General features: G+C 44.3%; 1 protein-coding gene and 1 pseudogene across 1 annotated transcript in view; one reads left to right on the top strand and one right to left on the bottom strand.

The window, feature by feature from the left end:
- Window positions 1-16288, top strand: part of LOC130122850 (adhesion G protein-coupled receptor A3) — a 247878-nt gene that overhangs the window by 44876 nt on the left and 186714 nt on the right. Inside the window, exon 3 of the mRNA XM_056291892.1 lies at window positions 15615-15686. Within this exon, the coding sequence (XP_056147867.1) occupies window positions 15615-15686 (72 nt within the window). The remainder of the gene's footprint in view (window positions 1-15614; window positions 15687-16288) is intronic.
- Window positions 4496-4610, bottom strand: LOC130123332 (5S ribosomal RNA; annotated as a pseudogene).

Genomic DNA, 16288 nt, shown 5'->3' with positions numbered 1-16288 from the left:
CCCCCCCTCCCGGAGGGAGGCCTGCCTGCCTCCCACTTGGAAAACGTCTGTTTCTAAGCCTTTCAGATAGCTTTACTGCATGATTTCTCACAATGTAGAACTGACAAGAAGTCAAATGATTGACGATATCTTTAGTTGGAGTTTGAATAAAACTGTACTTGTGCAGGTGCACCTGTGGAGAATGCAGGACAATGCCCACAGAGGACGAGAACATCTGCTGTAAAGAGCTTACTGCTGTATGTAAAGAAGAAGAAATGTATCTTCCACGAAGATCATTCAAATTATGAACATACAACCAGTAGAGTACTGGCTCTCTAACATTAAAACACCCTATGTAACACACACTCCAACAGGTTCACAATACATGTGGCGAGCTTCCTCAGGAGCCATGGTTCATGGCTCTTCATCCAGGCCTGGAGGCTATCTGTCTGAACCCCTACCCCCTTCAGAAGAATAAGTTTTATTTATTTGGGATGTGTAGAAATTGGGCGGCATGGTGGCACAGTGGTTAGTGTTGTCGCCTCACAGCAAGAAGGTCCTGGGTTCGAGTCCCGGGGTAGTCCAACCTTGGGGGTCGTTCCGGGTCGTCCTCTGTGTGGAGTTTGCATGTTCTCCCCATGTCTGCGTGGGTTTCCTCCGTGGGCTCTGGTTTCCTCTCACAGTCCAAAGACATGTAGGTCAGGTGAATCGGCTGTACTAAATTGCCCCTAGGTGTGTGTGTGTGTGTGTGTGTGTGTGTGTGTGTGTGTGTGTTTGTCGGCCCTGTGTGATGGCCTGGTGGTCTGTCCAGGGTATCTGTCCAGGGTGCCACCGTGCCGCCCACCCCAAACAAACCGGTATAGATATAAAGATGTCACCTGACATTTTTTTTAAATTATTATTATTTTGTCATTACAGATGTGCTCGTTACCTGGCTTAGAGGTTTTTGTTTTTTTTCCTGATACTGGACATACCTGGGAAAGAACAACCGTCATACCCTCCTGTGTGGTGCTTCATCAGGAATACCCTGATGAAGATGGGGAGTACACAGGCTTTAAACATCCCATTTAATAGTTTACTGCTCTGAATGTGTGTTATGTACATTTATTTATTCATTTATCCAATACGTTTCTAATAAACCCCCTTTTTGATTAACCACATGTTTCTACTATGTGTGTCACAAGTTACTTTTTTGAGATGGAGGCTGGTGGGGCTCAAGTGCAGGGACGGGCTGAGGCAGGAGGTAACTCACAGGAGCAGAGGCAGGCAGATATGCTGGGTGGCCTTCCAAAAATAAGAAACAAGATAATTAATTACAAGGGTTTTTTTGCTAGTAATAAATGAAAAAACCCGCCAGTGGAGCTAGTGGAAATACACTTGTTAACAACATGCACCGTCGAAAAACAAGCCCCTATAGCTCAAGGAAATGTCGCTTGGGTCTTATGTTAAGATGAAATATCTCATTACACTTAACATAAGACAGTCACCCAACACGCAGCATTTCCATGAGCTATAAGGACTTGCTTTTAGACGGCACGTCTTGTTAACAAGTGTATTTCCACTAGTTCCACTGGCAGGTTTTTTTTCCCACTTATTACTAGCAAAAAACACCTTGTATTAATTATTTTATTTCTTATTTTTGAAGGGTAATTTTTTGCAGAAAACGCTGGTGTCACATCTGGACTACCATAGAATGAGAACAATACAATTTTCAGCAAGGGCCACAGTAGTACAGTGGAGATGGTGACTCACATGTTGGCAGAAAGCAGCTTATTAGGAAAGGGCTTGTGGGGTTAGATGGGTGTAGGTTCACCATGTGGTGTAGCTGTTCCCACCCTACCTGGACAGCTGAACCTGGATGGATGGCTCGCGATTGCTTCTGCCTTCTCAGGTCGCTCTTCCTGTGAGCACAGGAATCCTGGAGGAACAGCCATTGCCTTCAACTCAACCACAAAGGGTGCAGGATCATGGATGACCTCGTTAAAGAGGAGGTCCATGGGCGTCCGGGTATCGTAGCGGTCTATTCCATTGCCTACCAACACGGGGATCGCCGGTTTGAATCCTCGTGTTACCTCCGGCTTGGTCGGGCGTCCCTACAGACACAATTGGCCATGTCTGCAGGTGGGAGGCCAGATGTGGGTATGTGTCTTGGTCGCTGCACTAGCACCTCCTCTGGTCGGTCGGGGCGCCTGTTCGGGGGGAGGGGGACTGGGGGGGAATAGCGTGATCCTCCCATGTGCTAAGTCCCCCTGGCGAAACTCCTCACTGTCAGGTGAAAAGAAGCGACTGGTGACGCCACATGTATCGGAGGAGGCATGTGGTAGTCTGCAGCCCTCCCTGGACTGACAGAGGGGGTAGAGCGTAGAGCAGTGACCAGGACGGCCCGGAAGAGTGGGGTAATTGGCTGGATACAATTGGGGGGGGGGGATTCAAAGACAAAAAAATCAGCTCTGTGACAAAGTCTAAGATACAGGAGAGCACATAACTTATAGTTTGAATAATTCATATGGTCTAAACTGTAGAAAAAAAACTTATGGAAATAACTGCAAATATCAATTTTGTGTTTACTGCTTGTTTATGATTTTGTCAGGCTGGCAAGTGTAGTCCTATAACTTGTCGCTCAAGTGGTGCCACAGTCCCGCCAGTGGGGAAAATGTGTTTGGACTCATGCATATGTTAGTACGGAGAGGAAAACCTGATTCAGGCAATTGAGAATTAACTAACCAGTCGCATATTTGGTCCTTCACCATGGACACAACACGTCCCCCTCTGCTGGCCTTGGCAAATTTAATTTGGAGCTGCAGTTCTCCTGCTGCAGTCCTCGCTTGGGTACGTGCTGAATTTTCATTGAAATGCAACGCAGCCAGGTAAAGCATACAATGAGAAGGATTTGTATGGGACTTCTTCAAAATAGATAGTAAAGGGCTAGAAGCTAACATTTTAAATTTGTGGTACCAGTGCCCTGGATACTGGCAAGAGGCAAATACAAAGGCAGCAGACACACAAGTCATATGTGAAACGGGGATATTCCAGAATAAAATGTATTGTGTGGGACTGGGCGGGTTTTCAGTCACATCATATGCAAGTGAAATTGTTGCACTCCAGAGCCCTGTTACTATGATGACTATGATGACTATGATTACTATGCAATTTACCTGCAGAGCATTCCTAAGTATGCATACCTGTCAATTCGAAAATACGGAAATATTCCATCGCCCTGCTTCAGGCCAACCCACCACATACCCCTTGCATATACACAATGAATCCTACAATCACCATTAGGCAACCAATTGCTTGAGTCCAACAAGGACTGGGTTAACCTGCTCCTACGTTAAGTAAGTGACTACAATTAGGTGGTCAGAGTCAGATACCTGGTTGAAAGGGAAATGTTGTGAACACCCCTGCATTATATAAATGAAAACACAAATATAAATTCAGCACAAATAAGTTTATGTATTACTTGAATGAAGATATAGTATGTCCACAACACTTACACGTTATACTTCAATTGTGATTTACTGGTAAGTGAGAATTGGTAGGAGAGGGTGATTACGAAAATGGATAGGAGAGATAGAGTGAGTGAGAGAACAGATGGGGGATAGCGTCTTATTTGCCGTGGGGGTTGCTGTTCATCAGGTACGTGTAAGCTGCCTCACATTTGGTGAGATTCTTGCACAAACTTTAAGCCTTTCTGGCAGGTACTCCTTCCCTCTCATGCACATCCATCCTTTAATCCTCACACTACAGTTCTTCTTCATCTTCTTCTTCTACTGGAGAGTGAATAGACAGCAGGTGCTGTTTTACTGAATGACTTCTTGTCACTGGGTCCAACCATCCATTGTCCAAGCTGCTTATCCGTATTCAGGTCGCGGGATGCTGGAGCCTATCCCAGCAGTCATTGGGCAGCAGGCGGGGAGACACCCTGGACAGGCCTCTGGTCCATCACAGGGTCTTCTCCTCACTAGATGTTACAGCTAATGTTCTTCATAGTGCCACTTGCTTTACCGGTGGGGAATGTAACAGACACATCAAATAGGCCCAGTGGTTATGCCTACTGTCAACGTCACCACCAACCTTTCTTCTTTTTTTAAGAAAGGTTAAAAATACTGGAGATTTACGGGAAAATGTTTATATGGGGGGACAGCAGGAGAGAAAGTAAAATGAAAGAAGAAAGTCGCTTTATTTTGTCATTATATTCTTACAATGAATTTGTTTTCTGCATTGAACCCATCCTATTGTATAGGAGCAGTGGGCAGCTGCAGCGTCTTGGGACCAACTCCAGTTCTTCTTCCCATTGTCTTGCTCAGGGGCTCAGACAGGAGTATTAACCCTAACATGCATGTCTTTTTGATGGTGGGAGGAAACCGGAACACCCGGAGGAAAACCACATAGACATGGAGAGAACATGCAAACTCCTCACAGAAAGGACATGGGATGGGCTGGGGTTCGAACCAAGAGCCTTCTTGCTGTGAGGCAACAGTGCTAACCACTGGACCACCGTGCTGCCCAAAAAAAAAACTTACAGCACCTAGTATTCCCAGTCCCCCATCCAAGTACTAACTATGCCTGACCCTGCTTAGCTTCTGAGATCGGATGAGATTGGGCGTTATCAGGGTGGTATGGCCATAAATTCGGTAGAATCCCGGGAAAAATGGGAGGGCTGACAGGTATGAGTATGTGAAGGCCACATTTTTTTGGTTCAAATCACAGAATTAGACTGTGGAACCGCTCCAAGACTGATGTTCTGTAGAGAGGGCTCGGCTTTTTCACTTCACCAAGAACATGCACGTTGCCTAGCTTGTAGGTGGCCTTTGTTGCTATAGGTGGAAAAGAATAACAAGTACATAAAAGATGATGAGTGCATTGCATCATTCTAATCAAATGACATACTTACCATTGAATATTGGTGTACCAGGCTTCAGCCACTTCTTGATGGAGGCACTTGGGGAAGAGTGGATTTTAATGGACGTGCACATGCTGGATGTGGTTGAGAGATGTCCACTTTGCCACCGTTTCTTCTCCGCTAGATGAACCAGATGCTGACCAGTAGAGGTGATTTCTGATGCTCTTTTGCCACACTTGGACCTTCTTGCAGTCCTTCTCCCTGGAGGTGGCGTTCACCTTCTTACTGAGTGCTGAGAACAGTTTGAAAAGATGTAACTTTTTTCTACAGTGGTTTTTAATGTTTCATGGGATTAGCTGTGCTACAAATAATCAACAAACTACATTTTCCAAATTATCCTACCTTTACATAAGGGACACACATCATAAAAGTGGTCTAAGTCTGGTTTCTGAACCTGAATGTGTCGGTCTGTCACCAGGGAACCTACTTTGACCTCAGTTCCTTCCAGAAATTCCAGACTCCGGATCAGCCCTTCCTTTTCCATACAGACACTGCTTCCTACTTCATTGCTCTGTGGACCATAAACTGACATGAAGTTTCTTTTAAGTAGGGACTTCAAAACTCTAATATTTAATTACTCAGAATGTCCCAGCACTTTTCCTGTTGCAGTGTTTGCTAATGTAATAACTTACTACACGGCTGTGTTGAATACTTGGTTCTGATTGGTCAATTGGGGACATAATCGCACTAATGCAATCAAGAAACACGTTTATTTTTCACATGTATTTACCTGTACGAGCTGGATATCAAGAATTTTGTGTGCGCTGAGATCCATTATGGAGTATGAGCCATACTTTGCATGATGGCTTGGCCTGTCGGCTCTTGTGTCACCACCAAGAGAAAAGTTTCCCTCCGTTTCAGTCCTTCAAGCAGGCCAGTCTGGTGTGATCGTCATTTGTGCAGCATGGAAGGCAGAATGGAGTTACGCACATGATTTTGATGTGCCATTCTGGTGAAGGTTCTCACATGCATTGCATTGAGCACCTGTATTGTAAAATCCAAAATGACCCCTCTAGCAGTGTTCATGGCATGCACTTCATCCCACTCTAGTGATCAGATTTGTGTCTAGGAATGAAAATATGAGTAGAATGAGATTTTATACAGAAAGCTGTAGGAAAGGGACACTTTTTTTTGAGATTTTTTTTATATTTTTGCGAACCTTCTTAGTCCGGACAAAAGAGGAGCCTGTGCAGTAGAGAGCGGCTGATATGTAAGGGTTCCTTGCTGGAGAGCTGTCTAGAAGTGGCTGACTCATCCATTCTCTGGTGTATATGCAACTGTGGCGGAGGCCCTTTCGGGGCACAGAAAGCAATATTCCTTTTACAAATGTGTGTACCTTGCAGACTCTTGTGCAGGTGGGGCAGATTTTAAAAAGCTCAAGCACGCACTCCTCGTGCACCAAGTACTTCACCATGTCCCGCGGTGTCTCGGCCGGTGTTCTGTTGACAAAGAAAACAGACGAAAAACAACAGGCAATGAAAATGTTACAATGTGTATTATTTCTAATTTCTCACATTCATAGTGAAATAACATCAGCATATAAGTGCATCAAATTGGGGCGTCTAGGTAGCGTAGCGGTCTGTTCCGTCGCCTACCAACACAGGGATCGCCGGTTCAAATCCCCGCGTTACCTCCGTCTTGGTCGGCCGTCCCTACAGACCCAATCGGCTGTGTCTGCGGGTGGGAAGCCGGATGTGGGTATGTGTGTCCTGGTCACTACACTAGTGCCTCTTCTGGTCGGTTGGGGCACCTGTTCGGGGGGGAATAGTGTGATCCTTCCATGTGCTAAGTCCCCCTGGCGAAACTCCTCACTGTCAGGCGAAAGGAAGCGGCTGGCAACGCCACATGTATCGGAGGAGACATGTGGTAGTCTGCAGCCCTCCCCGGATCAGCAAAGGGGACGGAGCAGCGACCGGGACAGCTCGGAAGAGTGGGGTAATTGGCCGGGTACAATTGGGGAGAAAAAAGGGGGGGGGGAGATCCAATGAATAAATAAATGCATCAAATCAAATGATGTTTAGTATTAGAGTATTCCTGTTATGTCTGACTAACAAGGATGTATAGCAAGCTCACTGGTAGTGAGCCAATTCAGACAACCTGGGGAGGTAGGTGGAGTCATCAGGATTAGCCAATTTGGAATTGATGTCATATTCCTGAAAAGAGGAAAACTCCAAGAGAGGAGAACACTTTGTTGTTGGGCTATCAGTTGGTACTGCTTTCCACTTAGGTGGAGTTGAAGAACAGAGCGGAAGTAGCTGGATGTCGTGTTACTGCCTCGTGGCTGCCGTAGCTCGAGAAGCTGGAAAATATATATGCAAATAAAGACAGTAATAACACTTCTTTATTTATAGTGTTTTATAGGTATACGAGAATAATAAATAAATAGAACAGAATTGTATTTTTGTTATGTACGTCGGCCATTAGAATGCAATATTTCACATACTACGCGTGACATTCTCTCTTGCGGTATCAAAATGTTGGCGCACTGGGAGTCTGAAATTTAACGATAACCCGTGTAAGTTACTGTCGGTGTCCAATGGCTAATGAATAGGTTCGAGGTTGTCACGACTGCAGTAACATCAGTGTGAGGTGTACTCCGTCACCGTGTCAGTGACAGGAGAGTTTTCTTTTAACAACTCTGCTGAGCAAACCTAGAATCTGTCTGCTGACAGCACAGACATTCACAGGGACAAACTAAGAACTTGACCTCTCTCCCAACATGCCTGTACTCTTTCTGTTGCTTAGTGTCCTCTTGGACAGCTGTTTGGCCACAGTCCCCCCCCCCCCCATGAAACCGTCTGTCTGACATCCAACTTCTCTGGTGACTTCCTGCATGTTGTCACACCGGCACGCTGTCTCTCTTGTGGCTGGAAGGGGCCGCTTTGTGACATCACTTGTGCATATGCTGGAATTACTCGTGTAATGAGTCAAACATACCGATGCATAGACAAAAGTTTGTACATCCTGACCAGTAACACCCTGGCAACACTGGATACCCAAGAGCTTTCCAATTACTCCATGGCCTGATCATTAAGTGACATATAGAGGCTGTTTGGGCCCGGTATTAACAGGCGTCTTGGCTGATCCGATCTCAAGGGGGCAGCTCTGCCTACGTCAGTTCACACCTGGCATCAGAACGCGTCTCCACATGCGTCTCGAGCGACCACTCGTGATCGGATCTCACTTCCCCCGCTCTATATGCAAATAAACACGTACGTCACTGTTGTAGAGGGCGTGGTTTAGTCTCGGCTGCAAGCGGAGATAGCGGGCGTGGCTCGCGGGAGAGCGGCACTCTGGCCCGTGCGAGTGAACGAATGAGACGTTATTAAATGAACCCTGTGTTAATCACCTAACACCGCGTCCGCCTTCATCTCGAGCCCTCCCCGTGGCACGTGTCACAATCGCGTAAATGAACGCGCGCAGAAACACGAGGAGAGAGGAGCAACAAGCATTTAACAAAATGAGACGACCTTGCTCACTCGAGCCTCGTTTTAATTCACCGTCAATTAGTATGACGTGTTTCACATCTGTTAGTTATTACTGTCAAATTATGTTGTCATCCAAAATGTGAAGAGCTCTTAGAGAAATCAAATAAATCTCCCCATAGCCCAACTGCACTTCTTTTCTTTTATTTCCACTCCGCTTTGTTGTGAAGCGCAGCAGGTTTTTAAAAGTGCAGCGTAAATAAACATGATTATTCTGAAGATGCTGTAGCTCTGTCTGACAGCCTTCAGGCCCCTGACCTGATAGATCGCATTTAAGGAATAGTCTGTTGTGGGTAAACAGTTCCACATGATTACAATGGCATGGGTGCAGCAGATGCATGTGGCACCTGATAGACAAACAAGCTGATGAGGACAAGCAACTGGGTGAATTAGGAGCGTCAGGCTCCGACTGTTTGTCTTCCTTCATTTTGTGCACAAAACACACAGCAGAAGTTGAAACTCATTCTTAAAACTCGTTATGTGGTCAAATGTAAATGTCTGAACACTAGTTATTTATTATTGATTTATTATTATTATTATTATTGTATTATTAATTATTATTTATTTATTAGCATTGTTATTGTTATTAATATTACCAATGTATTATTAATTAGTTATTTAATTATTTCAGTAGGTTTGAGAGGGGTCAGGCTCTGTGGTGTGGTGGATAAATGAACTGGAACCTGAATGTGCAAGCAGGCGGGGGGCCAGACCTGGCCCTCCAGTAAACTGATAGGACGGGCATTTGATTTTCGTGAAGGGAGCACACAAAATCACCACAGCAACTGCAACGGCAACAACACCACTGGATGCGCACTGCCGCACCACGCAGCACTTTAATGTTTTCATTAATGAAAAACGACGTTATTATTATTATTGTTATTATACTACTACTACTACTACTACTACTAGTCAAGTCAGGTCAAGTCAAGTCAATTATATTTATTTAGCTCAATATCACAAATTACAAATTTGCCTCAAGGGGCTTTCCAGCAACACAGCATCCTGCCGTTAGACCCTCTCCTCGGGTAAGGAACAACTCCCTAAAAAAAACCTTTAACAGGGATAAAAAATAGGAAGAAACCTCAGGGAGAGCAACAGAGGAAGGATCTCTCTCCCAAGACGGACAACGTGCAATGATGTTGTGTGTACACAATTTACACAATACAACGTTGAAAGTGGATAACAGAATTATAATGGACTTATAAAATATATGAAGAATATGATGAGGAGGATGCCAAGCGTTGTCCAGACGCCACCGGAACTGCCCAGGACCTGAGCCACACGACCGCCATCACCATGTAGATAAAGAAAACCCCATGATAACAAAAATTATACGGATTTATAAGATATATAAAAAGAAAATGTGATCAGGGGGATGCCAAGCAGTAACCACGGAGACCTGGGAGGAGGACCGCCTGCACGTGCACCCAAGGGAGACTCACATGACACCATTCACACACAGAAAAAGCGAAAGGAGAAGACATCATTCAGAGAGAGAGAAAAGACATAAGAGAAGAGAAGAGTTTGCAATAGTCATTAGTCATAATCAGTTAAGTCAGCAATTAGTCATAATCTATACGCTATAATCTCATCAGCAGAACAGTCGGCAGAACTACTACTACTAATACTAATAATAATAATGATAATAATGATAAAAGGATGTTAGCTAATTCCAACCGCCAACTTAATTCTAAACTCGAGTCATGTGATGCTGTGACAGGTCAAACATGAGATCAATCACAAGTAGGTTTCTATGTGAGGGCGGGGCCACCATCAGTGGGCAAGGAGCTTGAACGAGCAGGCACAGCCTGGTCTGGCTCGCCCCCAGTGCTACCATGGCGGGGGCTCTTCTACAGTTGTGGGTCTGATGTGTGTCTGAAATTACATCCATCCATTATCTGACTGCTTATCCTGCTCTCAGGGTCGCGGGGATGCTGGAACCTATCCCACTAGTCACTGGGCGGCAGGAGACACCCTGGACAGGCCACCAGGCCATCACAGGGCCGACATATACACACACACACACACACACACAAACATTCATACCCAGGGCCAATTTAGTACAGCCGATACACCTGACCTACATGTCTTTGGACATCTGAAATTACAGATGAGGTAAAAAAACTAAACTAAATCCAGAGGAGGCTCTGGTGACCCTTCAATGTGTCCTGGGACACGTGCGTTTACACTTAAAATGTGTTGTGAACAAATGTGTCCCAGGCCGCCTCCGAATGTGGCCTGAGCGATCGGATCTCAAGACGCGTTGAGGATGCATTGGTGCATTCACACCTGTACTTAGAGCTGTCCACTTGTGATTAGATCACCCAAGACGCATGTTAATGCCAGGTGTAAACAGCCTCTGGTGAAACAGAAGCAGCACTTGTAACCTTCTTATCTTCTTTCTTTCTCTCTCTCTCTCTCTCTCTCTCTCTCTCTCTCTCTCTCTCTCTCTCTCTCTCTCTCTCTCTCTCTCTCTCTCTCTCTCTCTCTCTCTCTCTCTCTTTCTCTCTCTCTCCCTCCCTCCCCCCCTACCCTTCGCTGTCTCTTGTTTCTCATCTGTCTTTCTCACAGTCTGAGATTACCTCAGGAATTTCCCTCAGTGAAACAGCTGGAGCTGTATATACAGAATATTTACGTCACTTTGTGGCTGTTGCTTCAGTGCTGTTATGTTTTTACAGAACCCTCTTAAAAAATGCATGCCAACATGGCTAGTAGGTTCAGTAATTCTACACACGACAGCAAAAAAACTACCCCCATTTGGTGGGTGGTGGTCTGCTAATTTTACACCCTCATGGGAAGGCGAGGTGTCCATCAGTCCATCTTTGCCATTATGCACAAACATGATCTCCTGATCTAACATACATAGCACTCCTTGTCATATATCGATGCATGTAAGAGATTACTCATTTTATCAGCTTAGTGGAGAATTTTCCATTGAGGCCAATACACATGCACCAACGTTAGCTACATGAAAAGGATGCTAGGCTACACAATGTAAATTTGTGTTAGGTGCTGTATTTTGTTCTAGCCACGTACATTACTTCACTACACTTCCTACACAATTCAGCAGGGATACTTTGGACTACCTTCTATGATTATAAGGGCAGCATGGTGGCCCAGTGGTTAGCACTGTTGCCTCACAGCAAGAAGGTCCTGGGTTCGAACCCCAGGCCATTCCATGTCCTTTCTGTGAGGAGTTTGTCATGTTCTCCCCGCGTCTGCATGGATTTCCTCCGGGTGCTCCGGTTTCCTCCCACCATTAAAAAGACATGCATGTTAGGGTTAATACTCCTGTCTGTGCCCCCGACCAGGGCAATAGAAAGAAGAACTGGAGTTGGTCCCTGGGCGCTGCACGGCAGCTGCCCACTGCTATTAGCTACACAGCTAGGATGGGTTAAATGCAGATAATGAATTTCGTTGTATGTATGTACAATGATGAATAAAGTCAATTGTATTCTATTTTATACTATAACATAAGCACACAGGGCAATAATTACGCATATTGCCAACAATGGCGCCAGATGTCGACGGTAGGGGAGGATGGAGACCGGGCAGGGAGACAGTCAGTCCAGCCCCATTCACCAGGAACAGTGGATTCTCAGTGAATCCAAGTCGTCTGCGATGAAACTTTCTAAAACTCTCCAATGAAATACGGTCACCACAGAGGCGGGTGTTGGTAGTGATCCTCAGCTCTCCTTCAACATGGCTGTTAACAAAATCAGTCCACCTCTTCTTGATCTCATCATTCTTACGGAATTTGAATAATGAACCAAGCTTTTCTGCAAATTCCAGCATCCAGAGAAGATTCATTTGCAGGGTGGTGTCGACGAAGGTGTAGCTAGCTAGCAAACTGCAGGCTGCTGTAAGTTTAGTAATTTGTGATTGAGTGGGAGAACCACTGATGCTAGCATGCTCTAATTTTTAGAGTTTTAGGAGAGGGGGTCATGACAAGGACGGCTCCAGTGCATCCTCGATCCTAAAAAAACTTGAACACAAAATTGTTGAAAAACGGGAAAAGTGGTCTATCTCCACAAATCCAGTACTACATAGTTCACAATCTTGTCACATGTCTTCAGCACTTATTTTTCAACATTTGTAATGAAATCTCTGGATTTCCTTTATATGGTCTTTAAATTCATCGGCTTGAGTAAACTAGATTTCAGCTGTGGGAGGGGGATTCTGCAGACCACCAGGATTTTGTTTAGGAGACCGTTTCCATGTCTGCCCCCGCTTAAAAAAAAGCTAACTCATGAGAGGCTTATTCGACCTTTGTTTGTGTATTTTCTGTTGTTTGACAGCCCTGATGGAACAGGCCACCAAGGGCATTGGACTTCCTTCAAACAAGTGCTGCCGTTATGTTGCATGATCGAAACAAAGGAAAGGTTAATTGTATTTTCGATAATCCTTCCACAGCAATATGCTTCCCCGTCTTTGGTTTCACTGAGCAGTCATCTCTGGAGGTGCTGTGCATCAAGCTAATCCAGAGGTGGTAGAGCTTAGGTGATGGTCCGGGATGAAAGCCGGGTGCTGCAGAAATAACACATGATCCACTGACCTCCACCCTACACTCACTCTTTCATCGTAGCACGTTATATGTGAACAAAGGCTCGGGCCATAGGGTGACCTGTCTTGACTGCTGGGTCAGTCGGCCAGAGAGATGAACTGTGAGCTCTTTCTAAGTTTTTTTTATCTTCTTTTTACAGTGTGGATGTCAAATGTTTGTGGAGGTCTGAGCAAGACTTGACTGTGGTCAGTAAATCCTGCAGCAATACCAAAGAAGTGAATACAGGTTTTGAAGTCACAGTGGTCAAACGATATTCATCATGACCCAAGACTACAGGAATTTAGGCCTGTCGTACAAAACAGGAACTATGTTCAAGTGAGGTTCAGAGATGAAGTATCCGTTAAGCATTTCTTTTTAGTTTTAAGGGGTGTGTGGAGCGAGCTAATGGTGCAGACAAAGTGTGCTTTAACTATGGGCTGAACAATTTAACGCAAGACACACATCATTTAACCCAGACGGCACTCATTAATCTGCTCTTAATGATCGCTTGCCTTCCGCATGTGTAGGTAATGCGTTACATCAACCATATTGGCATCAAATGTAGTAAAACAACCAACACCAAACCTTTTGGCCTACTATCTAATGCTGGCGAGTCTCAAGAGAGGATCTTTGGTGTTTGTGAGGCCCGGCACCAATTCAGTTTTTTTTTCTGCATGTATTCCCCTACTCCAGCCTGGATAAACTAAAAGGACAATCAAGTCACAACAAAACACTGTCATGTCTCGATTAAAGAGAGCACTAGCAGTCCTACAGTTTAAATTGTTCCATTTGTCTTGTAGGTTTTTTTGTTTTTTTCTTTTTGCTGGCCTTGGTTTGGCCTGTGCAACTGTTGGGTTCTGACAACAAATGGATCTAGGCTGGGCCGCACTGTGTTGTTGCTCACATTTGGGCAAAGAATCCAGCTTTCTTCATATTCTCATCACATTCAGCAGACACAGTCAAAGGAAATGGGGGACACAATTTCAGGAAGTTTTCTTTGGCCTGCAGAGAAAAAGCAGTGAGAAAATTTTTCTAAGATCCATTTTTAGTAGTGCTGGGGGTTTGAAGGGAACAGCGAGTGCGTGTCTGAAACCGCAAGTGTGTGTATGTATTTGACTAGATGTGGCCCAAGGCATGTATTAAAACTGCAGGAAATAGCCTGATCTCTCCAGCCAACAGGTGTTCCTCACTCAAATACAGTCAGCTCATTGAGAATGATCATCCAAGTATTGCAAGACTTGGCAAAAATTCAAGACTGTTGTTTGTCTTTCAGTGATGTTGTATCGGGAGGAAATTTGGATATTGTCATATTGTTATATACAAATGTGTTGTCTAAATTAATGATAATGATAATTTATCAGGGGTGTATTGCGATGCTATTGTTCACAATATTGTATTGTTTTTCAAAAATGCTACATGGATTCTGCGGCCTGTACAGGGTGTCTCCCCGCCTGCCGCCCAATGACTGCTGGGATTGGCTCTAGCATCCCGCGACCCCGGTTGGGTTAAGCGGCTTGGATAATGGATGGATGGATGGATGGATGGATTGTTATAATTACACAAAGAGACGTGGTAGTGGCACTCCTTCATTGTGTTGTTTCCATCTCAGACCACTAGGTGGCAGGTGCAGTATTACAACAGGCTGCATAGAACCACAACAACAGCAGACGTTGCTAGCGCCACATGGTCTGATTACTTTGTTTAATGCATCCTGTTTTGTTTTCTTTATGGCATTTTTCTACAACTGACAAAACATTGTAAGATATCACATTGTTTGTAGTATCACAATAAACCCTGATATATTGAATTGTGGCCCTTGAATCGTGATATGAATCGTATTGCCAAATTCTTGCCAGTGGTACCCAGCCCTAGGATTTATTACCTAAAAATTCTTGAAAAATTAAGCCTGAAATGCTTGAGGGAGTATTACTTAAAGAATAGTTTTGGTTTGACATTATACTTATACTATGATATTATGCTATACAATGTAATGAACTTCAGTTGGATTTCCTAAATATGGGGTTTTTGCATGTGTAATTATCATGATGATAATATTTTCCATATCGCCCAAGTGCTCATTTAATGAGGGAATGTCCGGGCAGAAGAGCAAGGGTAAAGTATTGATTAGTAGTTCAGGAAAGGTCATCGCTGTCCAGATAAGATGGAGAATTCTGCTCTCTCATTTGTCCTCATTGTCCTTTTGTAGGACTGTTTTCCTAGAGCTGTGAACTTAAAACATAAATAGCCCTCCTGTGTTTTTGTCCCCCCTGCAACTCTGCGGTTACTGTGGACGGCATGTACTGTACTGTGCTGTGTGAATAATATAAGGATTGTTAATACACGTTTGAAATGAATCATGTTTGCTTGAAGGCTTTAGTTTACATTTCTGTGTCACGGTCAGCGAGCATGAGCTGCAGTGACGAGCTCAGTGAATTTTCATCTCAGCTAATGGCCAACCACTTAACACAGTACAGAGTGCTTTAAAGACAAAGGAAAAGAAAGAAAGCTAGCTAGCTAGAGAGATAGAAAGATGGATAGATAGATAAATAGATAGATAGATGGATGAATATATATACATACACACGCATACATAAATAAATACAGACAGATAAATATATAAAGATAAATTAATGAAATCCCTGCTCTCTTTCTTTCTCTCACACACACTTTCTCTTTCACTCTCACTCTATCTCTTCTCCAGGGACCTGAAGAATAATTTGATAAGTACAGTGGAGCCCGGGGCCTTCCGTGGTCTGCTGGCTCTGAAGAGACTGTAAGTATGATAAAGCCCTGTGATGGCCTTCTCTAGAGGACAAGGGAACAGGCCCACTGGCAAAGTAGACAGGAAGAGACAGTTTGTAGGGTCCAGGTTGAAAAGAGTACTGAAATGTTTAATTCAAGCAGGATTACTCCTATTTAAATGTTAACTGTATGGTGCTTACCTATTCTCATTCATGTTGCCCGCCCCGACTTTTAGAGCCGGTGCAGAGATGGGTACTGCAGAGCTCACCACTGGCTTACAATACATGCAACAGTCGAACTTAAATTCTTTTTTTCTTTTTTTAAATTTTACTTTCCAACTCCAAATTCAACCACAATATCACCAACCAATAAGTTGTGGGTGCAAAGGTCAGAGCTGTGGTACCCCGGTAGGGGATAACAAACTGGTGCAGCCGGATTTATTCAAGTCAGAATGGAATCAGGATTAAAACATAGACAATATACTAGGTCACTCAAAAAGAAGGACATTTGTCATCTATGCAAAGCACTATGGTTACTGGGTCTAACCAAGGGGATCATGTCTGTGTTCCCTCAGCTCTATGTAACCCTAACTTTAACCCTAACCCTAAAGGAGAATTCAGACACAAGGTGATG

The sequence above is a fragment of the Lampris incognitus genome, chromosome 13 (assembly GCF_029633865.1).
Source record: "Lampris incognitus isolate fLamInc1 chromosome 13, fLamInc1.hap2, whole genome shotgun sequence".
NCBI lineage: Eukaryota > Metazoa > Chordata > Actinopteri > Lampriformes > Lampridae > Lampris > Lampris incognitus.
Note: the sequence above shows the minus strand (reverse complement) of the source record. Positions and strands in the feature narration are given on the sequence as shown.